This window comes from Malus domestica, chromosome 16 (genome assembly GCF_042453785.1).
Source record: "Malus domestica chromosome 16, GDT2T_hap1".
Lineage (NCBI taxonomy): Eukaryota > Viridiplantae > Streptophyta > Magnoliopsida > Rosales > Rosaceae > Malus > Malus domestica.
The window spans coordinates 5198560-5224210 of NC_091676.1; the positions used below are offsets into that span (position 1 = coordinate 5198560).

At 36.5% G+C, this 25651-nt stretch overlaps 4 protein-coding genes across 4 annotated transcripts; all 4 read left to right on the top strand.

Annotated features, from left to right (window-relative positions):
- The first annotated feature begins 1824 nt into the window (after positions 1 to 1824).
- LOC103402914 (transcription factor PRE6-like) lies at positions 1825 to 2994 on the top strand. The gene is made up of 2 exons (XM_008341698.3): positions 1825 to 2105; positions 2494 to 2994. The coding sequence occupies exons 1-2, from the start codon at positions 1968 to 1970 to the stop codon at positions 2644 to 2646; spliced, it is 291 nt and encodes a 96-aa protein (XP_008339920.1). The 5' UTR covers positions 1825 to 1967; the 3' UTR covers positions 2647 to 2994.
- A 2459-nt stretch (positions 2995 to 5453) lies between these two features.
- On the top strand, positions 5454 to 7561 carry LOC103402915 (binding partner of ACD11 1-like). Its single transcript, XM_029095383.2, has 5 exons — positions 5454 to 5609; positions 5837 to 5965; positions 6086 to 6161; positions 6736 to 6843; positions 6971 to 7561. The coding sequence occupies exons 2-5, from the start codon at positions 5850 to 5852 to the stop codon at positions 7397 to 7399; spliced, it is 729 nt and encodes a 242-aa protein (XP_028951216.2). The 5' UTR covers positions 5454 to 5609; positions 5837 to 5849; the 3' UTR covers positions 7400 to 7561.
- A 1336-nt stretch (positions 7562 to 8897) lies between these two features.
- On the top strand, positions 8898 to 14502 carry LOC103402916 (sucrose transport protein SUC3-like). Its single transcript, XM_029095381.2, has 14 exons — positions 8898 to 9524; positions 10106 to 10171; positions 10426 to 10524; positions 10620 to 10684; positions 10769 to 10853; positions 10999 to 11032; positions 11164 to 11263; positions 11498 to 11573; positions 12219 to 12572; positions 12740 to 12883; positions 12993 to 13226; positions 13316 to 13379; positions 13470 to 13513; positions 14045 to 14502. Exons 1-14 carry the CDS (start codon positions 9234 to 9236, stop codon positions 14210 to 14212), a joined length of 1824 nt encoding a protein of 607 aa, XP_028951214.1. The 5' UTR covers positions 8898 to 9233; the 3' UTR covers positions 14213 to 14502.
- A 7776-nt stretch (positions 14503 to 22278) lies between these two features.
- Positions 22279 to 24080, top strand: HD14 (homeobox-leucine zipper protein ATHB-13-like). Its single transcript, NM_001294026.1, has 3 exons — positions 22279 to 22610; positions 22747 to 23123; positions 23630 to 24080. Exons 1-3 carry the CDS (start codon positions 22481 to 22483, stop codon positions 23981 to 23983), a joined length of 861 nt encoding a protein of 286 aa, NP_001280955.1. The 5' UTR covers positions 22279 to 22480; the 3' UTR covers positions 23984 to 24080.
- Positions 24081 to 25651: the final 1571 nt, after the last annotated feature.

Genomic DNA, 25651 nt, shown 5'->3' on the forward strand with positions numbered 1-25651 from the left:
CTTGAAAACTTTGAGTTTTAACGATAAGGACAAAATAAAGGGTAAAGTGAATAGTACTAAGATTGACTTTTTAGTTTAAAAATATGATTTTTTGTTAAGTGAACAGTACCGATAGCTTTTCATTAAAGTTCTCTATATTTTAAAAAGAGGAGAAAAACTAATTTAGTAGACCAGTTAGACCAACCAATTAATAAGACTGCTCTCATGATGTGTAAGACTCGTCAACTAATGGTTGTACTACATCGGATTAGATGATATTCAAATATACGACATTACGATGATACTACAAATGATTATAAAATTTTGATAGTAAAGTGGGAAGAATTAAAGGCAAGATGTCATATAAGACAAAGTACAAGTTTCATTGGGGAGTGCCTAGTTTGTAATTTTTAATTTAATTAACTATGTGAAGACTCCATCCATGGCCCTAAAAAAGTTTGCTTGAACTTGAAGGGTAAACTGCTAGAAGCATGCTTAATCTATACTTTATCTTCTTTTTTTAATTAGGGTTTAAATTGATAATAAGCATGCTTAACTCCTATAATGAAAGAATTACAATGAGTAGTAAAGTAAAATTAGCCAAATTTGTTGCCTAGGAATCCGGTTCAGATTTTGACACAGACGAGACCACACATGCAACCCTAAGTGCTTAATTGGAAATCAGTCTGGTCAACATTCAACAATGTCATACCCATACACTTGCATTCCACGGAAGAAAGATATTTTAGTGGGTCGAGAATATAGAGAAGAGATCCGTTCCGGATTTCTCTCACCAAATCTTAGGAATCCGGAGATTCGATTTTTTGAAATTTGATTCAACAATTACAAACAAGAGGTCCTTTTAAAAGTTATAATAATCGTAACTCTTGAATCAAATTTCAAGAGTTCGGATCTCCGGATCTCTAGTATTTGGTGGGAGAGATCCGGAGGGGATTTCTTCCCGATAATACAACCCGTTACACCTGATATAATAATATAATAAATTAAAAACTTTAAAAAAAAATCACGAATTTTATTATAACAATTAGTGTAGTGGATTCCTCGCACACTAAAGAGTTTCTCCACACATAGATATAGCCGTTAGTAATAGTACCTACCTTGGAGCTTTTAAACAAGAAAAAATGGAGGAGAGGACCCTCCTTCACCCTCTCAAGTAGTAAAATATTATAAATAAAAAATAAAAAATGTTGTAGAAGGCTAGAAGCTACAGAAATTAATTAAATAACTAATTAAAATGACAAACAAGTAATAACATAACATGGGTTGCGAGCTGGGACTGACACAGAGAGGCCCGCGGAGTAGGGCGCTAACAAGCACATTCCTTGTATCCACTTGAACTCCAACAGAGTTTGCACACCAGAGAAAACGGAGTTGGGTCGGGTATCTCCATTTCTCCATCCCCTTCCTCAACTTGCCAAAAGAAATTTTTTATGGTATGGATACATTACTATTGTGACGTACTACATTAATCGTACAACGTGTTTAAATTTTTCTCTATACAACATTGTATGATTAATATATAATGTCATAATAACGGCGTATCATATCAAATAAGTTGTTCTCCGTTATGAGTTTTGTAACCGAACTCGATTTTTTTTTTAATTCGATTTTATTTCTTTCCATCACTCTCATTTCTCAAACCCTATTAATATCAACCCTTTGGCCCACTGCTTACTCCCATGCACTTGTCTCCCTCCTCCTCAAGCATTCGGCATTCCTTCTCTCCTCTCTCTCCTCTCTTTCTCTCTCTAGAATCCTATTTAAGTAGCACCTCATTATCTCATTCTCTCATTCTCTCTCAGCTCATACTTCTCCCGCTCATTTGTCTCTCATAGTTTTTTCTCTAGAAGAACTTCAAACTCTAATATTATTATTTCTTCTGAGTTTTCTGTCAGAACTTCAAACTCTAATATTATTATTTCTTCTGAGTTTTCTGTCAGAACTTCAAACTCTCCAAATATTTGACAATGTCGAGCAGAAGATCCTCTCGGTCGAGGCAGTCGTCGAGTAGGAACAACAACAGTATCAGTGATGACCAGATCACTGATCTCGTATCCAAGTTACAGCAGCTTCTTCCTGAGATTCGCCCTAGGCGTTCCAACAAGGTACACACACACACACACACATATATATATGTATATATATATATAATATTTTGTCTTTTTAAAATTAAGTTTTGTTCTTCCTAGCTCTCTTGTAGTCTTTCATGTTTGTAATATACTGTTACAAAAATGAATACAATTATTCTTTTATGTGGCCTCCATTTGGTTAGATAATATGTAATGTAGAGGTTGATAAGTCACACTCGTCTCATTTATTCTGTAGCCACAACTTGAGGTGTGGGACTCCCATTGTTCCCCCATGCCATCCTCACCAGACCCTCTCATTTATACATATGTTTCTGTCTAAATTGAGGTAGATAATTAATTATATACTTAACTAATTAGTTGTATTAATTTGTTAGTTAACGTGTTTGGATTAATATTTTGGCAGGCGTCGGCGTCGAAGGTTTTGCAAGAGACTTGCAATTATATTAGAAACTTACACAGAGAGGTGGATGACCTAAGTGAGCGCTTATCAGAGCTTTTGGCCACGACGGACATGGATAACGACCAAGCAGCCATTATTAGGAGTTTACTTATGTGATGGTGTCTGTGTGTATATATATATGGAGCTTCCTAGTTAATGATGATCCGCATTCGGTATTAGTATTGTTAATCTCTTTTTGTCGTGAGCCTTTGATATATAAATCTGGCTAGTTAGCTAGCTAGGGTTTGCTCATTAGGCCAGAAGAAAGAGTTTTTTTCTTTTTTGATTAAGAAAAAAGAGTAGTTTAATTAATTACGTGCAGCAGTCCAATATCCTAGTGGATAGAATGTTGTATTTTTACTTATGCGTTTCAAGTTTGAAATTTTCTCCTCTTCTTAATTATTGTAGTAGTTTTGAACATTCCGTCTTCCAAATAATAGTAAAAAAGTTTAATTATTTATGTAACATGGAGTACCCTCCAGTCCAAGTCTACGCTATTACTTTCGACGACTTGTAGTAGGTAATTAATTTTTATAATAAAAAAAGCACTTTTAGACTTCTGGTTCCTTTTTTCATGGCAAACTTCTAGTTCTTTTTGTGTCGGATCATATATAATTCAAATCTCACAATCTATATCCATCTAGAGAAAACTGAAATGTCTTAATATTATCTGTTATATTTGATTGTGACACTTATCATGAATATTTAACTATATATATGCAATCGATAATACTATTTGTATATACAAAATTGCCAATATTTTTATGATACGTTTTTTTAATAAGGATGAACCCTTTTGTTATATGCAGAACATACCTGTATAAGAGAATATTTCGACAAATATAATAATTTTATGTGTCTAGATAACATTAAATATATATCAGCAATGCACGTGATTAGTTAATTATCAAAATAGTTAGTCATCTTACTTATCAAATTTTTATATTAAAATGTTAGATGTGGACTTGTAGAGGCAAGATATATTGGGGCAGATACACTGTCGATCGAACATGTGACTTTACCCCAAATATAAAATATATACCAATTTGGTAACGAGGTTGTAGCAAAATAATTCCCGTAAATTTGTTGCCTAATTAATTAATTAGCATGCATTAGTAGGACAATTATGCCATGGCAAATGAACATGATGCAGACAATCTCTGGTGCGTTCACATTATCAACTATTTAAAGTGGTCATTATACGACAAGTCGGTCCTAAAGAATTCTCATGCTCGTTTTTAATTATGAGGTTAATTGGAAGAGTTAGGCACGAAAGAGTTACCTAATAATTACTTCTATATGTGATTATCCCTCCACCAATGGTGGTGGAAATGAAAGGAATGTGGAATGGTTTTACAAGCGATAGTATCTAATTAATCTATATTATGGGAAGAGAGAGATCGAAATAATAGCAAAAATGGAGGAATACTGCTCTAATCAGCTTAGCTAAACCAAAATTTTGTAAATGTGGAAGGGTTAGTTAATTACAGAAAATAAGTAAAATACTAATTAAACAAACAAGTCTGATTGTTCCATGTGATTGTTCCACACTAGCGCATGACATTATCGTTTGACTCATCACTTATGTTGTCCACTTTTAATATTATACGTGGATTAGTAACGTAATTAGGATCACTTGACGGTCTAACACTCAATATTACTGTAAGGTCGATGGTATACCAGCTGATAGCCTGATAGCTTGATGCTCACGCAAAGCAGAAATTTACTATTTGATTGTGTACGTACTACGTAGTTTGAACTTTGAACAGAAATTATAGCTGACATAAGTGACTGTTTGGAAATTAGTCGAAAATGTAGTGCCTTGTATCACATGGAAGGAACAGCTTAATTAAATAGCGAATTACAAAGAAGATTTGTTTAGAAGATGTAAACGTTTCAATTACAAAGAAGATTTGCGAAAATGTTATTGATAAGATGTAAATGTTTCAATTAGAATCTAATAAAGTTTACCCTTTGACCAAAAAAAAAAAAAAAGAAGATTTGTTTAGATTAGATCGTCTAATCTTTTTTTTTCTTTCCCAAAAGATAAATAGCTTTTATTATATTGAAATCAAAGTCTAATCGTTTATAAAGTACCAAAATTCAAACTCTAGAAGAAGAAAGATAACAACTTTAATTTGCAAACTCCCCGCTACTCCCGCAAATATGGTAAAAAAAAAATTGGACAAGACATCGCATGTCTCTCAACGTGACAAACATATTTCTTGCAAGATAACTGATCTTGGTATAGATTTTGGAAAAAAAAAACAAAATTCTGTTGATCCACTTACCGTACTCAATTAGGAAATATCGAATTCATTAATTCAACTAACTACAAATGCATCCACATCAAATTTGAACTCACAATGTCGTTTTTTTTCATCAATTGCTCACCCATTTTTGCTAGAATTCGAGCATCCGACCTAAAATAATTGGCAGTGGATGAAGAGGCCCAAGATCTTCGAAGTACTTAGGCTACTTTGTTAGGATTCTAACTTTGTGTTGAGATGTAAGGGTCAAAGTACAGACTCGCATACATAGTTTCTAGAATGGTGGTTTTATTCACACACTCATTTACCTCTCCTACACCTCTCTCAATTTTCTGCCGTTAAGCCGATGTATTGAAGAAAATCAATAGACAAAAATTAATAAGAGTAATGTGTGAATAGCACTACCCCTTCTAGAGAACCAGGTCGTACGCCCCCCGACAGGCACGCCAGATGGAGATTGGGCCTTGAGCCGAGAAATACGTTTTACGCACTTTGGTCCAGTCCAAATTAAGTGTTCCCAACTATATAGAGGCCTTGAGCCTTGGCCGTTTCCTGGGTTGGGCTTTTTTTCTGGTCAACGTACTCTCTATTGGGCCTAGTCATGGCAGTTAGGCCCAATTATAAAGGTCCCTCAGGTCTCTGGCACATGTTTGGTTACTTGTTCAAAAAGCGAGCAACGTTGCTGACTTGCTGCCCAGCAACGACACGCAACACCGCGCTCTCACAGAGTCGTGGCTTTGTCTCTACGAACACTACAACTTCCCCCTCCTCCTCTGATACACTCGATCCCGAAACATCTACTGAGCTCAGGTGCTTCAATCAATTCTTCACGCTTTAAATTTCTAATTTTTTCCTAATTTTTTTTTCCGTTTAGTATTTTAATTTTGTGAAAATTTTGCATTTGTGAAAATTTTGCATTTGTGAAAATTTCGACGATGGAATTGTAAATTGGAAGTTCGGAAGGTTAAGTTCTAAGATTTTGGTTGGAATATGGATTAATTGGACTAAAAAGTGTTTAATTTCATGAAATTTGTAAGATTTTTGGAGAAGATGAATTCTGGTGGATACGCCGTTGAAGTTACGGGTCTGTCTCCGAAAGCAACAGAGAAAGATGTCTACGATTTCTTCGCCTTCTCTGGTTCCATCGACCATGTCGAAATCGTCAGGTTTCGTGACATTTCTCACTGCTCAATCTCTAGTGTTTTCAGTATTTTATATGATGCTTATAATTTCTGTCTTACATTTTGGGATATAAATTTGTTCTTGTTATTTTGGGGAAAATTCAGATCGGGTGAATGTGCATGCACTGCCTATGTCACGTTCAAAGATTCGTATTCTCAGGAGACTGCTTGCTTGCTCAGTGTGAGTATTTCTTCTTACTCGTTGCAACTGATCATTTATGTGCTTGCTGCCTATGTTTCATGATCAAATTTGGATTAATGCACTATGCAGTTAAATGTAGTCTTAGTTGTTTTGTGTTGATCTTGAGCGATGATTATAGCGGTGCTCATAGCTCATTTCTGCCAGTTGTCCTGTTAAAATTTGTGTAAAACTTGCCAAATTGCTTTCGGCAATAAATTTGTGCTTGTGTACATAGCAAGAGAAAGATACTTTGACAAAAGAAAGATAATTATACTAAAGAATTCAGTGATGGAACTTTGACGCTATCCAAATTTAGCCTAAGATTTCGAGATACAGGGCTCAACTAGTGACCTTAACTAAATAAGTTGTTGCTTTGATGAAAGGGCTTCCGAGTTATCATAGTAGCCTCTAGCTGGAACTTGGTTATAGCACATTCCCATTATATGGTCTGTGCTCATATGTAGTTGCCTTCTGATGCCTAGGTGGTAACTGTTCTTCGGTTTCTTAGTATCTTTCTCGGCGATGATTTGTGAGTGTTAATTCATGTTTTCCCCTTAAAATCTTATTGTCTCAGGGTGCCACAATTATTGATCAAGCTGTGTGCATAACACGCTGGGGGCACTATCAAGATGAATTTGATTTTTGGAACAGGCCTCGGCATGAAGAGGAAACTGATTCAACTGTATGTATATTTTGTTTCTTTCTAAAGCGCAAATAATTTGGTTTCTCGTTTGCACATTTTCGCACACAAACCAAACTATTGTACTGAAAAGGGTTTGCAAGAGTAATCCATAAGTATGTCTTGGCAGCCTCCACATGGAAGCCAGAATGTTCCTAGTGCTGGACAAGTGGTGAGTGTGGCCCAGGAAGCAGTCTTGACCATGTTGGCCAAGGGATTTGTGCTCGGAAAAGATGCATTAGCCAAGGCGAAATCATTGGACGAGTCTCATCAAGTTTCGGCAAGTGCAGCGGCTAGGGTGACTGAACTGAGCCAGAGAATTGGCCTAACCAATAAGATTTACGCAGGGGTTGGAGCAGTGAAGTCAGTGGATGAGAGGTATCATGTGTCAGAGATCACCAAATCAGCCATATCAGAGACGGGAAGAAAAGCCGCAGAAGCTGCAAACGCTGTGGTGAACAGTAGCTACTTTTCCAAGGGAGCTCTTTGGGTGTCGGATGCTCTAAACCGAGCAGCTAAAGCTGCTGCTGATTTGGGAAGTCAGAATATTAGGCAGTGAGGTATTTGATAAAATGATATACTCCTGTTGTGTTTGTATATAGAACAGAATATTGTAGCCATTTCGTATTTTCGGTACGTTAGTATAAATTCTTGCTATACATAATGATAACCCAGAAGAACATTACAAAGAGGAGAAATGAAAAGAAAATTATTTACAAAACCATGAAAGAAAACATTATTAACATCCAATTGGTTTACAAACCAGTTGTATTGAACAGCTGAAGTGAGATGAAATCCGATGGTGACGACCCTTTGCAACCAGTATGGCCTTGTATCCATCTGCAGAACAGAACCATCAGGGTTTCTTTTAATTCAAAGTGCCTGTTTGTTGTGCGGCATTACGCTCTTCTTGCATTGCAGTCTTCCGTCGAGGTTATTAGCAAACTCGGAAGAAGATGGAGCAAGAGAAGTTGGGAGAGGGCGTTTGGTAGCAGAGAAGGCTTCTGGTTTGAAGATTGTTCGATTAAGTGGACGAGAAGGAGAAGGAGAAGAAGCAGAAAGAGAAGAAAATACCTTTCGTCTGGAGGCTGCTCAATTAGGCCGATAAGGAGAAGAAGCAGATCGATAAGTTGGAGCACGATTAGGAGCATGATTACGAGCATTAACAGAATCAGAACAAGAAGAAGAGGGAGCTTTTGTAGAAAGAAGGTATGATCATCGATTTGGTATGATCTTGAAACTCAAGCTCAAGATATGATTGGAACTTTGTGCGGAATGCTCCTCTAAAACTGCAATAGGATGAATCAAATCCTCCATCTACTGGACTTTGTCTTATGAGCTTCTTTACTTATTCATATTCTTTTGATATAACACGAAAACACGTTATTGATATTACCAATTTTCAATTTTTTATTAAAGGGACCAGCTGATGGTTTCGCCACGATAGTTCACCATTTCAGGGATTAGAAAGACTCACAGAGGCATTTTAGCCTCCCTCTGGTTACTATCATGTAATTCACGAGTGCTAAAAATCAAACTCAGGACGTGCTGTATGGAGTACGGGCCTGAAATTTGCCCCGAACCACTAGGTATACCGATTTCCAACTTGAGTTCACAATATCCTTACGTAAATAACATTTATTTGGCAACATACCATAGGCATGAGACTATAGCATTGTTTATGAATTGAAATTTCTAGGTCACATATAAAAGAATAAAAAAATCTAGGTCTCACTTTGAATTTCCGCAAAGTAGAAACTTCAAAATGGGAAAGTACAAAAAAGTGTGGGCTATCATGTAAATTCGACTCAACTTCTGATCAAAGCGAATCCAACGATTCAGATTCCAAGTAACCTTTTCGATGATGTTACGTATGGGCCTTACATTAGGGAAGTGTTATTAGCACTCCAAAAATCTCATTCTAGACTCCTCACAAGTGTATTTTTCTTTCCAAATATAGAAAATTGAAGTGTAAAATAAGATTTTTAAAATAACAATAATAATTTCCTAAAAAAATACATAATTACGTATTTTCAAGTCCAAAGCACGCGATAAGCTCACAACGTCAGATTAACTGGGCTTTATTAAATTGGCGCGGGCCCATAAAACTGATAAACCGAAAGCGGGAGCCGAAGTAGGAGTCCTCATGGTGCTGCGGTGTACGCTAAATCGGCAACAGAAATGCGATCAGACTCTTCGCACGCACGCACACCCGCCCAAAATTTGATCCACCTGCAAAACTCTGCTCACGCGCTAATGAATCCTTCGCAGTTCTGACGCCGAAATCCGATCTACATGCAAAAACCTAGATCCGCACCGTTTTTGCCGGTTAATGCGCGGGAGATTGAGCTTCTGAGTCGCGGCCATTACTGAGTCAGTGAAACCGAGTCGCCATGGCGGGGAGGACGGACTCGGAGTCCATCCGGGTGCCGTACAGGAACCTGAGGAGGGATGCGGAAGTGGAAATGATGGTGACGGACGAGCCTCATCATCGTATCGACCTCAATTCGCCTACGTCTTCCTCCCCTAGGGTTCCAAATGGGAGCGGCGGCGGCCTCTCGCCGCCGGGACAGCCCGGACACAAACACCATACTCTTTTGACGCTCATTCTCAGCTGCACGGTCGCCGCCGGTGTGCAGTTCGGTTGGGCGTTGCAGCTTTCGCTTTTAACTCCTTATATACAGGTTAGATTTTGGACCAGATGCATGTTAAGAATCAAATTTTCTGCATTGTTGTCCTAATTTACTATATAGTTTTGAATTCTTGAGAAAAATTACTAGTAATGTTATGCTTTTTTAATTTCAAGTATATTTTGATAATTAAATAGATAATCTGTAAGCCCTGTGATAAATGAACATGAATTGTTCATAATCTTGATTGGTGCATTCTGTAGTGGCAGAAAATGTTCAACTAAACTCACTTTGTAACTCCACATCTTCACATTTTGAGCTTTCCCGCCCTCATCCTTCGGATTTCGCTAATGAACTTTGGGACGGCTCAATGTAGAAAATGAAGAGAATGATGTAGTGTATGCCTAATAAAAACGCATGGTTACTGTTAGTGTGAAGAGTGTTGACATAATGTAGTGTACGCGGAATATGAATGTATCTTTAGTGTTAGTGTGCAAACAGAATGTATCTTTATTTATCTTCTCAATGCATATTGTTTCTTGTTCTCTCGTATCGCTAGTGCAAATGTTTGTGCTAATTTTTGTTTATTTAAAGCATATTTGGCTAACTAGCCACTCATTGACGTTTTGTTGCAGACTCTCGGAATAGGGCATGCCTTTTCTTCATTTATTTGGCTTTGTGGCCCTATTACAGGCCTTGTGGTAAGTGATTGGCAGCTAGTCTTCAACAATTCTGACTGTAGCATATATGTCGTAACCTTTATAATCGTGGTCTATTTGAAGGGGCGCAAACATATCTCCTAATGGGGCGATTTTAATCTTGCCTACTATCGGTGCATGCGCCTTAATGATTATTTTAGCTATTGGAATATTTTGTGAGGGTTAGGGTTGAAGCTATCTGGATATTGTTTAAACATTTTCTTTCCTTCAGTTATATATACTTTTATTTTCTTCAGGTTCAACCTTGTGTTGGTATTTGGAGTGACAAATGCTCTTTAAAATTGGGAAGAAGACGCCCCTTCATTCTTGCAGGATCTCTCATGATTTCTGTTTCCGTAAGTGCGGGGAATTTTCGTACTTTACCATTATATCTTAATGTAATTTGGGTATGCCTTTTTTATTATTTGCTAAACTAAGTCTTGTAATTTAGGTGGTGTTAATCGGGTTTTCTGCAGACGTTGGATACTTATTAGGAGATACAAAGGAGCATTGCAGGTTTTTGTTGCCTTTTGGTGATTCTTTGTTTTTGATATTACAAAAACCCATTAACTGTTAGTTAATTCATTTGAGGAAATGCAGCACATTCAAAGGTACCCGGACAAGGGCAGCCTTTGTCTTTATTATTGGATTTTGGTTGCTGGATCTTGCCAACAATACAGTGCAGGTAAGGCTTCTAATACTATCAATGTGTGATTCGATCACAATGTATAACGGATTACACTGTAGTTTCCCATTGAAAAATAAAAATCACACTATTAGTAGAATGGGTTTTATGTCTCAGCATAAGGTATAACTTGTAATTTTTGTAGGGACCAGCTCGTGCTCTTCTGGCTGATCTAGCAGGTGACTTTCTCCCCAAGCTGTTGTGGAACTAGTCACATTTATGTTTATGTTCTGTTTTATTTTATTTATAGGAATTTAAAGTATGTAATACTTTCTCTGAACATCATATGCTGGTCGCAACTATATTTTAGGCCCCGAGCAACGTAATACTGCAAATGCTGTGTTTTGCTCATGGATGGCCGTTGGTAACATACTAGGATTTTCTGCTGGTGCAAGTGGAAATTGGCACAGGTGAAACTTCTCAGATATGTTTCTCTTATTTCTTTAGTAATGGAATATTTTTGTGCATTGCACACACATGACCCTTGCACTAAACCGTTTTTATAACATTTTGCCATCTGAACCTAATCAAACTTAGTTTGCACTAACTGAATTCTGCTTCTTTTACTACATAATATAGACCTACAGTTTGCGAATCAACTTCTTTGCGTGGTTTGTTTGTCTGACAATTTTGTTTCTGGGCAGATGGTTTCCTTTCCTTTTGAGTAGAGCTTGCTGTGAAGCCTGTGGAAATCTTAAAGCAGCATTTCTTATTGCGGTGGTGAGTTATCAGCGTGCACAGAAGTGCATGTATTTGTAAAATCATCTTCTACTGTTCGAATTATACTAATTTCTTTTGGGTGGTCAGTGATTGACAATTCTAACAGGAAATATGCTTTCTCCATAATGCAGCTTGAAAACCATGAATTGTAATATCTACTCTTGTGACTTCTTTCCTGATTTGTTCTATCTTTTTTTAATAGCTTAAGAATGAATGGAAGATTCACTATTAACTACTGGGTTCTTGCAGTTTTCTGTGTTGTGCTGAGCTAATTTGCAGAGTCATTAATATTTCTTTCAGTAGATGGTGTATTTCTTATAAGATGGTCCCAGATTACGATATCTTTTAATGTCTGGGACATTTAATAAAAACTTTGGCTGGTCTTGTTAATATGATGTATATTGAGTTTAGTAACTGAGGTAGATATGATATGCTTATATCAGTATATAGTTGGTTAAAGAAACCATATACATCAATTCATAAAGTTTCTAAAATTTTCATTAAGCATGTTTTTTAAGGCATAGAGTTGTTCATTAGTTCATTTCACTTTCAAATAAGAACTTCAGTGTTGCAATTGGTGCTGAGGGTATGTTTGGTGTATTGCACTCTGTGCAACTCTAGATAATAAGCATGTTATTTGTGCAGATCTTTCTCACTTTGTGTACACTGGTTACAATGTATTTTGCTGAGGAGGTTCCGCTCACTGCGTATCAGCCGAACCCTTTATCAGATTCTGCTCCTTTATTGGATGATCCCCAACAACATGGTCTTGAGCTTTCTAAGTTGAAGCGTGATAAGCAAGTTATTGATAATGCAAATGGAAGCAGAACTGACTATGAAAGGGATATAAATCTGAAGGAGGCCATCTCAAAAGTTGAGGAAGATAAGAATGGTGGTTTTAATGACGGACCTGGAGCAGTGTTAGTCAATCTGTTGACCAGTTTAAGGCATTTACCACCAGCAATGCATTCAGTGCTAATTGTTATGGCTCTTACATGGGTACGTGACACTGTTATTTTGGATGAACTTTTCCATTTCGCCCTTATTAATAGCATTTTTGCTGATTTCTGTTTGTTCATATTTGGTATCATTAAAATTTCTTGAGTGTTTGTTGCCATTATGAGGTTCTGTTTTGAACTCATCTTTGTTTCAATTCTTACATGCAGTTATCCTGGTTTCCATTCTTTCTTTTTGATACGGATTGGATGGGTAGGGAAGTATATCATGGGGATCCGAAAGGGAACTCGGCCAAAGTACAAGCTTATGATCAGGGTGTCAGAGAAGGTGCATTCGGTTTATTATTGAATTCAGTAAGAACTCAAAATTGAGAACCAGTACTTGACTTCCAAAAGTTGTCATACGTAATTTAAATGTTATTGAGGAACCTTTAATTTAAGCTTCTCTTTTTCTGGGGCGTAGGTTGTTCTTGGCATCAGTTCTTTCCTAATTGAGCCAATGTGCCAGCGGATGGGTGCAAGACTAGTGTGGGCAATGAGCAATTTTATTGTGTTTGCCTGCATGGCAGGCACCGCTATCATAAGTTTAATATCTGTTACAGAGTATTCTAAAGGGATTGAACATGTAATTGGGGGGAATGAAAATATCAGGATTGCTTCCCTGATTGTTTTTGCTCTTCTTGGCTTCCCACTTGCTGTGAGTATTAGTGTGCCTGTATTAAATGTCCATTTACTACAATAGCTGCCCCAAGGTATGCAAAGAACTGAGTATGTTGTGTGTTGCAGATTACCTACAGTGTTCCCTTTTCCGTTACAGCAGAGTTGACTGCCGACGCAGGTGGTGGCCAAGGTTTGTGTGTTTTTTTCTTTGAATCTAGCAACTTCTTTCTCTGTGTCATTGCTGAACTTGGTGATTTAACGTGTTTTTACTATTGTGCAGGACTGGCTATCGGAGTTTTGAATCTTGCAATTGTTATTCCACAGGTAGTTAGGATGTATTCCTCTTTTATCACTTGTTTAGCTCAATCATACGCTGCAAGTTGTTGTCTGTTGGATCTTTATTCTTGTTTTGGTATACACTTCGCTGTTACTTTGCTTGGTATACATGCATATATACGTTCTCCTTCTCTCCAACCCCCTTTTACTTTCTCACCGGTAAAATCTCATATCAAAGTTTGTTATTTCGCATGCAAAATTTTGACCTGATCATGGGTCATGTTCGGGCTTGGAGAGTGCCAAATTCTAAACGATCCCAGCCTGAACCCGACAAAAAGTGAACTAGAAGTTGGACCAAGGTCAAGCCTATGATCAGGTCTAATAGTGTGGCCGTGTAACTTGGTTCTCTGTGTTTCTCTAAATACCTTTATTCATTATAACCTGGGTCATGATATCTGCATTTGGATAAACCTGTTTCTTATTCCGGTCCTCCAGATTTATGGACACAGACAGTTCATAACTTATTTTTCTCTTCCAGTTTGGTTGTGCTGATTTCATGCTTCTTGTTAAATTGCGCAGATGATTGTGTCTCTTGGTGCGGGGCCATGGGATGCTTTATTTGGGGGAGGAAATATACCTGCCTTTGTTTTGGCCTCCTTCGCTGCCCTTGCTGGTGGCATTATCGCGGCTCGCAGACTACCAATTCTTTCGAGTTCCCTCAAGTCAACCGGTTTTCATTTTGGGTAATTACAAAAGCAGTTCACCTGGTCGGCTAATGACCGAAGCAACTCATCGGATGATGCCCACCCCGTATTCGATTCAACCATACAGGAGCATTTGCTCTCCAAGGGATTGCTCTGGCTCTGGCTCTAGAATACGCGTACGTATCACACTTACCAACACCCATTCCATAAATTCATTCTTTTTTTTTGCCTCACATCGTATGTAGAGTGTATATTGTCAGTTACATGAAAAGGATATACATACATGCATATAATGCTAATGCCGCTCTAAGAAAATTGTTCATTTCTTCCCCATCCGGTTAACATTTTACAATTGTGTATATAATTTCATAAGACTTTTATGTTGTGGCCGGGTTCCGGCTAGCCTGATCTTAATATGGCCGGTGGCTGCCACTACTTTCCCGTTGCCGGTACCCAAATTTGATGGAAGTAAACGTTAAGTCGGATTAATGTAGATGATAATATACAATCAAGAGAAGGAAATAAATGAGTTTATATGATGTTGATGGAGGTTAAGTGGTCTGTTTGTATTAGTCTAATCATCCTTTATGTCCTTTTCAAGTCTCATGCTACTATGCTAGAGATTCACTAGATTGTACTGCTTAAACCTTGCATTTTACTCATAAAAAGTTATTTGAAAAAAAAAGGTTTTCTGTATCTTAATTTGTCAATGTCTGCTTTATTTACTTGTGTTTCAAACCGGTTCATCCAAATGTTTCCCCTAATAAAGAGTTGATTGGTTGTATTAATTACGATTAATTACATGTGGGCCATGTCCATATTCTAAAGAAATTTTTCAGTATGCTGGAAACATTTGAAATTTTTTATTTTCGAATTTCTAACCAATTTACCCTTAGTGTACCGGGTCGGTTCTTGGTACAATGAAAAATCTCTCCATATTCTGCCTGGAAACATCTCAAAATCGGTTGGCGGCCGGTCTATTCTAAAAATACAAAAAAATATAAATTATAATCGGTGGATAAATTTGCTTCTTTTTCCCACTCCAATTAAATTCTGACATCAGCATCAGATTACCAGTCTCAGTTTTCCAAATTCAAGGTCATGGGTCCAGCGAAAGGTGTAGGATTCTCTTATCTGTTTTTTCCCTTCCTTTCCTTTTTCTCTTATTTGAACGGTTTCGGTTAAGCTAATAAAATACAAAATATTCATTTTGGAGCTTTTGCAATTTGCTTCTCCCGAATCGATAATTTGTGTCCCAAAACGACAACCAATCACCCAATTTAGTCCAAACTATGAAATATTAGATGTTTAAACATACATAATGTACAAATTGATACAATTTTACACTTCATGATGTTGTACTGTGAAAAAGTTAGAAATCTCAGAGCTTATTTTGTTGAAAATCATCTCAAATCCAAAGGATGTAAAATATAATTAGTCTAATAACAAATAAATAAACACATATATTATATGGGTAATGCTAGAAAGACCAACTGTTTAGACCAAATTTTAAATCATATAACGTGATTATTAATTATTGGATATTACTTAAGTGTTGATTACATACTTATTTTCTTTAATCATACATCATACTATTTACAAATTTAGTCTAAAAAATTGATTGACGTGACATTACACATATTGTATAAGAGCACAACCGAAGCATGAGTGGTTACTGGTTGAGGAATCACTATCAATGCATATCTCCTCTGCCCAAAAAGCAAATCCCAAAAAAAATTAACAATTAAATTCAACAAATAAAAGAAAGAGAAAAAATCTTCTAATTTCTAAAGAAAGATATATATGCATGGAGGGAGAGAGAGAGTGGAGTGACGTACGCAATGGAAGAGAAGGGCACATGAAGACAGCTGAAGCCATGAGCGCATGTGGAGTGGAGAAGATTCAGCTATTTCAGCTCATTTCTTTATTCCCAAACATACTCACGTAGATGAGAAATTTTTCAATGTTATCAGAAACACGGTTTAGTATACTAAGGGGGGTGTATTCAATTAGGATTTTGAGGGATTTTAATTCTTTTAATGAATCTAGGGGTATTCAATCAGGAATTTAAGTGATTCTCTGAAATTCAACGTGTATTCAATCAGGATTTTAAGATAGTTTATGAAAATCCTTAGAAATCCGGGTGTATTCAATTAGAATTTTAAAGAAGTTTATAACATTCCAGGTGTATTCAATTAGAATTTGATTTTAAAGAATTTGAGAAAGTTGAGGAATTAGAGGGAATTGGAGAGATTTCGTAGTGTATTTTGAGCATCCACAAATCTCACCTCTCCCCAAGAGATTTCGAAGGAATTGAATCAAAATTTTACATGGAATCTCTACAAATCAATTAAACTCCATAAAAATCCATGGATTTATAAATCCATTAAAATCTCTCAAATTCTCAATTGAATACACCCTCCTAAATATCATAGTATAATTTTTTAAAATTTTACTTTTCAAAGTTTTTAATTGATTATATTGTTATATTTGATGTATTATGCCACATGTCCGTCACATTGAAAAATCTCGCTACCCAGATCTTGTTATCTCTTTTTTCTTTTCTTTTTTATTTTAATTCTTTATGGAATTTAATAAAACAAAGAAAAGAAAAACAGATAGATATAGGTAGTATTAAGGTTCTAAATTAATTAAGGGGTTTGGGAACATGCATGGATATGATATCCACCCTATTCCATTGGATTTGGCGGCACACAGCACACCACCGCTGCAATTTCCCAACTCAATTCCAATAGAGGCATGTGATTTAGCTGCCTACGCTCTCCTGTCTTTGCCAAATATTAAGGAACTGGATCCTCTTCTGGGCTCAGGATGCGGATCCTCATAAGCAGTCCATTTAGGTTGTTCAAACTTGATCAAACGGTTGTAATTATTATAACTTTTAGAGGGAGTCATTTGTTTGGAATCGTTGAATTAAATTTTAACTACTCGCATGGACTGTTCAGGAAGATCCCCATCCTGAGCTCTAGATGATCCTATTCAAATATTAAACCCACTGTTTATGTTTACTAGTGGCACCTTCACATGTCCCATCATCACCAATATTCTATATTATATTATGCTCTTTTAAATCTTCGATCAGACAGACTGATACTTGGATGGTCTGACCTATATCATAAAAGGATAAGATTTTTTGTATTTACGCTCATGTAACAGAGTTTTCTTGTGCAGCAATCCTATATTTCAATACATAGGAGGAGTGCTAGGCTTAGTCATCTATGACAATGAGCTGTCGTTATATGTGAATTCGTTATGCATCAACGACTTACAAGACGACTGAGCCTAAGTTATCATAACCCAAACAAGATTCAATCCCCTCCGTTACTAAAGCTCCATTTCACTTGAAATAAATAAATAAGTCTAATTCACAATCTGCCCCATCTCCGTGTATGTATTAATCTCTAGTGTTTTATTAAGGGAATTGTTATTAGTATTAGGAAAGATGATACATCATCCATTTCTGTTAATGAAAAATAGTTGGAAAAAACTAAATGTGGTTAGTTTTGTTATTAGTTGTGGTTAGTTAGAATGATAAAAGTTTAGTTAAGGAAGTTAAGGGTATAAATGTAAAGAGCCCAAGGCTATCTATATATACACATCCATGTAATTGTTTATTAAATAAATGAAATACAATCTTGTAGAAGAAGCTTTGCTTTTCTTTATGGTATATCGCCATTTCGCTTCACAGCATCGTTTCCACCTTCTGCATCGATCGATCTTCTCTTGATTGTTTCTTGTTGCTTCAACTCTGACTCTTCATTTTTTCTTCTCTGATCTTTCTTCTGTTCGTTGATTGCTTCTTGTTTGGGATCATGGCTTCTCCATCTGAATCGTCCCCAATTGGATCGTCTTCTCCGAGTCAAAACCCTAATTTCTCTTCTAATCCTCCTTCTCTGAATTCGTATACTTCTCTTACGATTCATAACATTGGAAGTGGAAGTATGGTGCCGATTAAACTGAAAAGCTCCAACTATCTTCCCTGGCGAGCGTTGTTTGCTCCCATTTTCCGGTGATACAAGCTTCTTGGCGTGATTGATGGAACTGAGATCTGTCCACCGCCTCTCTTATCTGATCGCTCGCTGAATCCTGCTTTTGAGGAGTGTAAAATGAGATTTTTGGAGTGTCGATAATACTTCCCTTTATTAATTACTAGAATTAATTAAAGAATTGAGAAGTACATTTTTTTTCTTCTTAACTGACCAATGAATGAAATGTTGGGTTATATTAAACTGCTAACAACATATAACCAACTTTATCAGTTTAATATAACTCAACTTTTTTGTTGAGCTGGTAAGCATTTTTCTCTTCGCTGTATCAATTTCTAGGTTTGAGTCTTAACACAAGCTATCCTTCTTGGTAGACGGTCTGTAAAAAAAAAAAGGGACTTAGACACCCTCATTAAGTCCTCAAAGAAGTTTGTAGTATGCTCTAGCCTTGTGACAAGGTAGCTATCACATTCCCGACTAGAATCTCTTTAGAAAGAAAATCTTTTGTCTCATGATAACCTACTCCGGTTCCCTCACGAAACTTTCGTTATTAGATTAGCCATATGCTTACATGTTTCTAGCGATTCACATAGCTAAAAGTTGGGTTATATGTGATTGTGTCAGTGTATCATATCATGCATGTTAAGTTGCTAACAAGAAACCAAGAAGCGATATTTAATCAAATCGAATGACGTCCGATCAGACAAATGTCAATTGGATCAAATCGTATACCAATTTGTGCCCGTGTACATGTCACCATGGCCAACTTAACTAGTTTTGGATTAATACGACAACCATGCATGGATGGATACTTTAGTCATTTCATGGGTCCCCTCTTGCTTCTCTTTCTTGACATCTCCATGCATTATTGTGTTGTCCATATTCTTTACATTACATTTTTATGCTAAGCAAGCTTAGATTCCCATCCTATAGAATTTTATGGTCAAATGAAAAAAAAAAAAAAAAAGATGAACTGAAGTAGGTAACAAGCTAAGCTAACCTTTACATGGCACAAGTACGTTGAACAATGTAATAAAGTATCATTTATATTGAGTAGTTTTTTTTTTTGGTCAAAATCGGAGATGGTACAATTCTTGACCCATTCTGATGTCCTATTTGAAATTTTGACTACGCCGCTATTGTGGTGTACCATGATATGAAATAGCAGATATATGTACAAAGTCCTTGTCTAAGCCTAGATTTCTACTTCTCAAAACCAAACTCTCTCTTCGATTACCTCAGCTTAGTTTAAGGGGGGCATATTAAGGACAATAGTGTAAAAGATAAAACTTGGCAGGGTCAATTTTGTAAATACCTTGATGTTCTGTTATAGTTTGTTATTTGGACAGTTAGGATTTGTTGTAGTGAGCTGTTAACAAAGTTGTGCGTTGAGTTACGTATAAATACCAAATTTGTAATCTTATTACAAGTCAATGAAAGATAATTTTCCAAATACCCCTACTATGAGAATTGAGACCCTCTCTGAATCTTTGTGTCTAGAGTCGATGGACCCAGATATCCGAACCACTTATTTTAAATCATACGTCCTCTATTAGCCCATCCCACTAGCTACCTCACACAAACTAAAGGTCCAAATCTCTCTCTTCCTTAAATGGCCCGAATCTTTGTGTCCGCTGGCTCTAAACTTCAAAATCTGGAGAGAATCTCGATTTCTACTGTGCTTTCAATGCCCTTTCTCTTTTTATCCTTTCCAGCTGAAAACGCTCTTTGCCGTTTCTTTTTAATGCACAGAAAGAGCAATGCAGCTGCATTTTCTAATGTTAACTTTGTACAAGTCCTTTCACCCCTTTACGTACACTTGAAGTTTGACAAAGTTATGTAAGGAATCTAGTCCCACCAAAAATGTTCATGCATGCAGCTGCGTGCTAGCTGCCACTGAGTCCCACACACACTATTTAGCATCTAGGTAAAGTTTTCAATGATCGGTACGAGTTAACTTGTACATGTTGAGGTGAAAAATGATCAAGGGTAAAAAGTTGTAAAGTTTTCCTACCATGCCATTTGGTAACTAAAAATACTACTGTTATCGCATAAATTACTACTGTTACTGCGTAATTAGAAACTAAAAATATAGTGATGATGTTGATCAAGGTTTTGGAATTGAAGGCGTGGACTGTGGAGGGATGATAACATGCCATTTGGTAATTGAGGTGGTGGTGTGGCAGAACAGATCAAAGAGAGTGGAGCAAGCGGTGAGATATATATATATATATATATGTGTGTGTGTGTGTGTGTGTGTGTGTGTGTGTGTATGCATGCATATATGGGTAAAATATCCTAGATTATGATGGGTACACAGAGACAAAAAAAGACCAGCTCTTAGCCTTAGTAGTAGGGTTTATGACAACAACCTTTGCTTGGGCATTTCCAACCCATTCGTTTTCACTATCACTACGTACTATTTCTCCACTCGAATTCACAGCTGCATGCAGGAGAGAGAGAGAGGGGGGGGGGGATTGGGGTGAGGAGTGAGCAGTGGTAGCAGTGAGAGAGAATATGCAAAAGAATGATAATACTAGGGAAATTAAATTTTTTAAATTAAATTATGTGTCATCAATAAAAAAACAAACATGCTAATTGACACTTAATTAATAATCCAATCATCTACAATCATATCATTTATTTTACAAATTTGGTTTAAAAAATTCGGTCTTCCTAACATTACTCGCAAAAGAAAAGATAAAATGGATAGATGATGTGAAAGAGCTTCATCCTAATCCACGATACCTGTTGGTGGGTTAGGTAGCAAACCCTGCCCCCCTCCCCTCTTTGGACCCCATTCCCTTCATTCCTGCCTCCTCCTCCTCTCTCTCTCTCTCTCTCTCTCTCTCTCTCTCTCTCTCTCTCTCAGAGTCACTGGCCAACTCATTTTTTCATTTCTTTTCCTTAAGTAATTGGTTTCTTTTACTTTACATAACTAAAATCATCAATAATATTACTGTACTCTTTTTCTAATGAAACCCAAAGTCCTTTCACATTTTATGGGACACCCAAGTTCCATCCCAACAATGATCTCTCTAGCTTATATAATTCTACAACGATTTCACAAGGTGCGTCTCTTTGGAGTCCAAAAGAGGGACATTTCTTTTTTTTTCTCTCTCCAAAGTCACCTACTTCACATTGTAAAAGCATAGACCACCTGTGTTTTTCCTTTAATTCACAATGAAATCATTGTGAAATCAAACTAGTGAAAAGCTCCCATTTCCACTTCTAAAATTAACCTTAAAGAAAATTGTCTTCCTTCTTATTTTGAACGAGCGGTATTCTACACTAGTTTCTTTTATCGAGTTCAGTTAGGTGTAGTATTTAAAATATCGATATAGGTGGAAATATCGATATGCAAATTTATGAAAATATTGATTAGTTGCCTTTGATGGAAATTATGAAAATTGCAATGGTTTGGGTATATCAACTCATTCATATTTAGTCGAAATTAGAGAAAAGTTCTTAAAAAAATTCAAAAGTTCGAAATCTGCAATGGGTTCGGACAAATTTTCTATAGTGAATCGGTAAATATCATCAATATTCATTGATGTCCCTAAATCTTGGCGATATACGGTGAAGTTTCTATTTCACCCCCTTCCCATTTCCATATCAATCCTTGATTTGTCGGATATTTCGACGAAAATATCAACAATTTCGTGAATATTTTAAACACTGATTAGGTGAAAAAGGGTGGATATATTACCTAAATCAACTGAGCTAACTAATATCTGTAGCACAAACTCTATTCTCAAGAAATATCGCTACCTTCTGTCAATCCCCTCATTTTACAATTTTCCATACATATTCATAGTGACTTAAAAACTCTACCCTCTCTAATTCTCTTGTGAAAGTGTGACATGACCTAAGAAGGACCAAAAAGTCTTTATATTGCATGTAAAAAGTCTATATATTGCTTGTAATTGAAAAAAAAAAGAAAAAAGAGAAATCACATCCTATAAACAAAGAGAAGTATAAAACAATCCTGCACTCTCTCCCCTCCCACAGCTAGCCCTCAAATGTGTGTGTGTGTATATATTTATATATAGAAAAATACATAAATTCCTAGAAGCTACTGATAAGGTATATAAGCCATCCACTGCAACAATTTGTGCATCCCCTTCCATTTGAAGAAATTTCATTCCCTTTTGAATATTTCAGCAAAAATTTATCATTTCCTTCTGTGATAAATCTACAAACCTTTCTTTTCCTTCACCAACAGTTAGATTCTGTGCCACTCTGAACATGGCAGCTGCTAGATCATTAAGATTGGTGGCAAGAGCTTGATTAATCATCAAGCCATGACTGCCAATGGGATGGCCTTCTTCTCTACAAATTTCATGCTTCAAACCCCCCATGACCGTGATGACCACCAACCTCCCACTTCTCTCAGTCCAATGCTGCCTTCCTGCACACCTCAAGATTTCCACGGTACTTCTTTCCGAAATTTTGATATTAATTCGTTTTGTTTGATTAATTAAGTTCATTAGTAGTAGTGGGACGCTGGTCCTTCTCGCCGATCCGTCTATATGGAATCTTGACATTAATATTTGTTGTGTTTATGCAGGCGTGGCATCGTTTCTAGGAAAGCGATCGGTGTCATTTTCAGGGATTGAGTTGGGAGAAGAAGCTCATGGGGAGGATGACTTGTCAGATGATGGGTCACAGGCAGGGGAGAAGAAGAGGAGGTTGAACATGGAGCAAGTGAAGACTCTTGAGAAGAACTTTGAGTTGGGGAACAAGCTTGAGCCTGAGAGGAAAATGCAGCTGGCCAGGGCTCTTGGTTTGCAGCCAAGACAGATTGCTATATGGTTTCAGAACAGGAGGGCCAGGTGGAAGACAAAGCAATTGGAGAAAGATTATGATCTCCTCAAGAGACAGTTTGATGCCATCAAAGCTGACAATGATGCTCTCCAATCTCAGAACCAAAAACTTCAAGCTGAGGTTGGTTCAATTCAAATAAATGATCTTTTAAAAGTACCCATGAAATGATGAAAACCAAATTATGTCTCAACAGATCGGCTTAGTCAAGTTAGCTATAATAGTTCTGAATCTCTATTTTCGTAGTTTAAGTTAGACTTGTCGCTCTAATCAGGTTTTGGATATGATTGTGCTCTGGATCTGTAGATTATGTTTTGGAAATTAATCATCTGCCTTTCATCTAAAAGATTTTTTGCTTTTTTGACTATCAAATTGTTGTATCATAATTATTGAGAACCTTTACATCCCCTGAACCAATAATCTTTGATTACATAAAGTTGCTTTTTCCAAGATAGATTCAACTTTTTGATGCACTGATTAATTGATCATGATTCGCGGGCTAAAAGGGTAATCAATCATCACTCAAACAGTACAGATCTTTTGGTTTTTTTTTTTTAATTACACCTTTGAATGAGTCCGACTATGAAATAGACGTTCTTTTTTTTTGCTGATAAATTTATTGGGTGCAGATAATGGCATTAAAAAACAGAGAACCAGCGGAATCCATCAACCTCAACAAAGACACAGAGGGATCTTGCAGCAACAGAAGCGAAAACAACTCCGACATAAAACTGGACATTTCGAGAACACCGGCAATCGACAGCCCTCCCTCGTCTCACCATCATCAAAATCCAACCCTTTTTTCGTCTTCAATAATAAGGCCAGCCCAGCTCTTCCAAAACACATCAAGGACTGAAGCAATGCAATGCCAGAAGATCGATCAGATGGTCAAAGAAGAAAGCTTGACCAACATGTTCTGTGGCATCGACGATCAGTCTGCTGCTGGGTTTTGGCCTTGGTTGGAACAACATCAGTTTAATTAAGCAATGAAATAATCAAAGAGGCAACAAACCAAATTACCATGTTAATTTCTATCAGTTTTTAATTAAAATATTCCGTGTTCTTGGTGATTAGATTAAAGTTTTATGGGATGAAAAAAAAAATCCAGGTGAATTTGAATTGCATTTTAGTAGCTGGTGACTGACTGAGTGTTGCAGCAGCTCCTAGCTAGCATGGGACATGAAATAAAAAAGGGATTTCTCTCCTCCTTTAGTTGTGTATTTTTTTTTAGTATATAGTCGATTTTTCTCCCTAATTTTCTGTCAAAAATTCCTTTTTATTTTCTTAATGTTCAATTTACCAAATTTACCGAAAAGTTAGAAAACATTTTGATGGCGGAAAATTGGACAAAGTTTAGAGAGAAAATTAACCAAACAAAGTTACAAAAGTCCCAGAGAATCTTCTTACTTTCGAATCATGCCACTGTACTGTCAATGAAAATTTGCTCACAAGTGCCGTGAAAAAAAGTCCTTTTGCAATGATTTGTTTGCTGATATCATCAAATCCAATACAAAGTGGAGAACAAAATCTACTACTTGAAGTTTTTGCGAAAAAAAAAAAAATCTACTTGAAGCTGAATTAAAAGAATATGTTTATATGTAGAGCATTGTTATTAGTATTTCAAAAATCTTATTCTACACTTCAAACTTTTTATATTAAGAAAGAAAAATACATTTATTATAAGTATAGAATGAAATTTTTGAAATGTTCATAACACTTCAATATATATATATATATAAGAGAGAGAGAGTACTGAGAGAGGGAAAGTATCGAGCACACATTCCAAGAGGGAAATGAAGACAAGGAGATGGAATCATGGAAGTGAGTGGAAGAAAACAGAGTTGGAAAAAGGTCATACTCGTGAAGGGGACGTTGGCAAGTTTCATGTACTGACAATCGCAGGTAATGGACAAAAACCCAACTATGCTCTGTCTCCACCACCACCACCACCTCCATCTCTCTCTCCACTTGCCTCTCTATCTCTAGTTGCAAAGACAGAAATCTTAAATACAACATGTTACACGACTTGAATTCTGTGTAAGTATAGAATCGGCTAAACAAATTAGTATTATTCGACTAACATTGTACGTAAGTGGTCTTCTACCATAATGACAGAGAGAAGTGCTGACATCGCATCACAATATGAGTTTGAATCTTTAACATTGCATCACGGCGTGAGTTCGAATCTTTAACATTGTACTAGTAAAATTACATTTTTATCAATTTTTAGATGAATAATATAAGTTAAAGTATTATTATTTTCATATTCTTGAATTTGTGAGCTAACATAATTATGATACAGATATAAGAAAGTGTCACTCACATACTTATTTTTACTTTCTATTCACATTTATTAATTTTTTGTCATTATTATTTTTTAATTATCACCTTTAAAAAAAAATAAGGATGTAGCATTATCCGAGCAAAGATGCCAAAGTTATACAAGAATGCCTACACAGAGGCAAACAACCAACCACAAATACTAGAAAAGGGTAGTGCAAGGAGGTTACAGGAGACCAAGACGCCACACCTAATTCTAAAGCGTCCCTCTTCCCACTACCATATATAATTAGTGGGGGACATGAAAGGTCATCATTACACAAAATCTAAACAAAGGAAGATGTGGATCTATCGACCCAAATTGTCACCTT

Excerpts from the sequence above, each read along its gene's own strand:
- HD14 (NM_001294026.1), top strand. The coding sequence starts at position 22,481 with ATGACTGCCAATGGGATGGCCTTCTTCTCTACAAATTTCATGCTTCAA. Across the intron at positions 22,611-22,746 it reads CACACCTCAAGATTTCCACG|GCGTGGCATCGTTTCTAGGA; the intron begins GTACTTCTTTCC and ends GTGTTTATGCAG. Across the intron at positions 23,124-23,629 it reads ACCAAAAACTTCAAGCTGAG|ATAATGGCATTAAAAAACAG; the intron begins GTTGGTTCAATT and ends TATTGGGTGCAG.
- LOC103402916 (XM_029095381.2), top strand. The coding sequence starts at position 9,234 with ATGGCGGGGAGGACGGACTCGGAGTCCATCCGGGTGCCGTACAGGAAC. Across the intron at positions 10,854-10,998 it reads TTGCCAACAATACAGTGCAG|GGACCAGCTCGTGCTCTTCT; the intron begins GTAAGGCTTCTA and ends TAATTTTTGTAG. Across the intron at positions 11,264-11,497 it reads GCAAGTGGAAATTGGCACAG|ATGGTTTCCTTTCCTTTTGA; the intron begins GTGAAACTTCTC and ends GTTTCTGGGCAG.
- LOC103402914 (XM_008341698.3), top strand. The coding sequence starts at position 1,968 with ATGTCGAGCAGAAGATCCTCTCGGTCGAGGCAGTCGTCGAGTAGGAAC. Across the intron at positions 2,106-2,493 it reads GCCCTAGGCGTTCCAACAAG|GCGTCGGCGTCGAAGGTTTT; the intron begins GTACACACACAC and ends ATATTTTGGCAG.
- LOC103402915 (XM_029095383.2), top strand. The coding sequence starts at position 5,850 with ATGAATTCTGGTGGATACGCCGTTGAAGTTACGGGTCTGTCTCCGAAA. Across the intron at positions 5,966-6,085 it reads GACCATGTCGAAATCGTCAG|ATCGGGTGAATGTGCATGCA; the intron begins GTTTCGTGACAT and ends GGGAAAATTCAG. Across the intron at positions 6,844-6,970 it reads AAGAGGAAACTGATTCAACT|CCTCCACATGGAAGCCAGAA; the intron begins GTATGTATATTT and ends ATGTCTTGGCAG.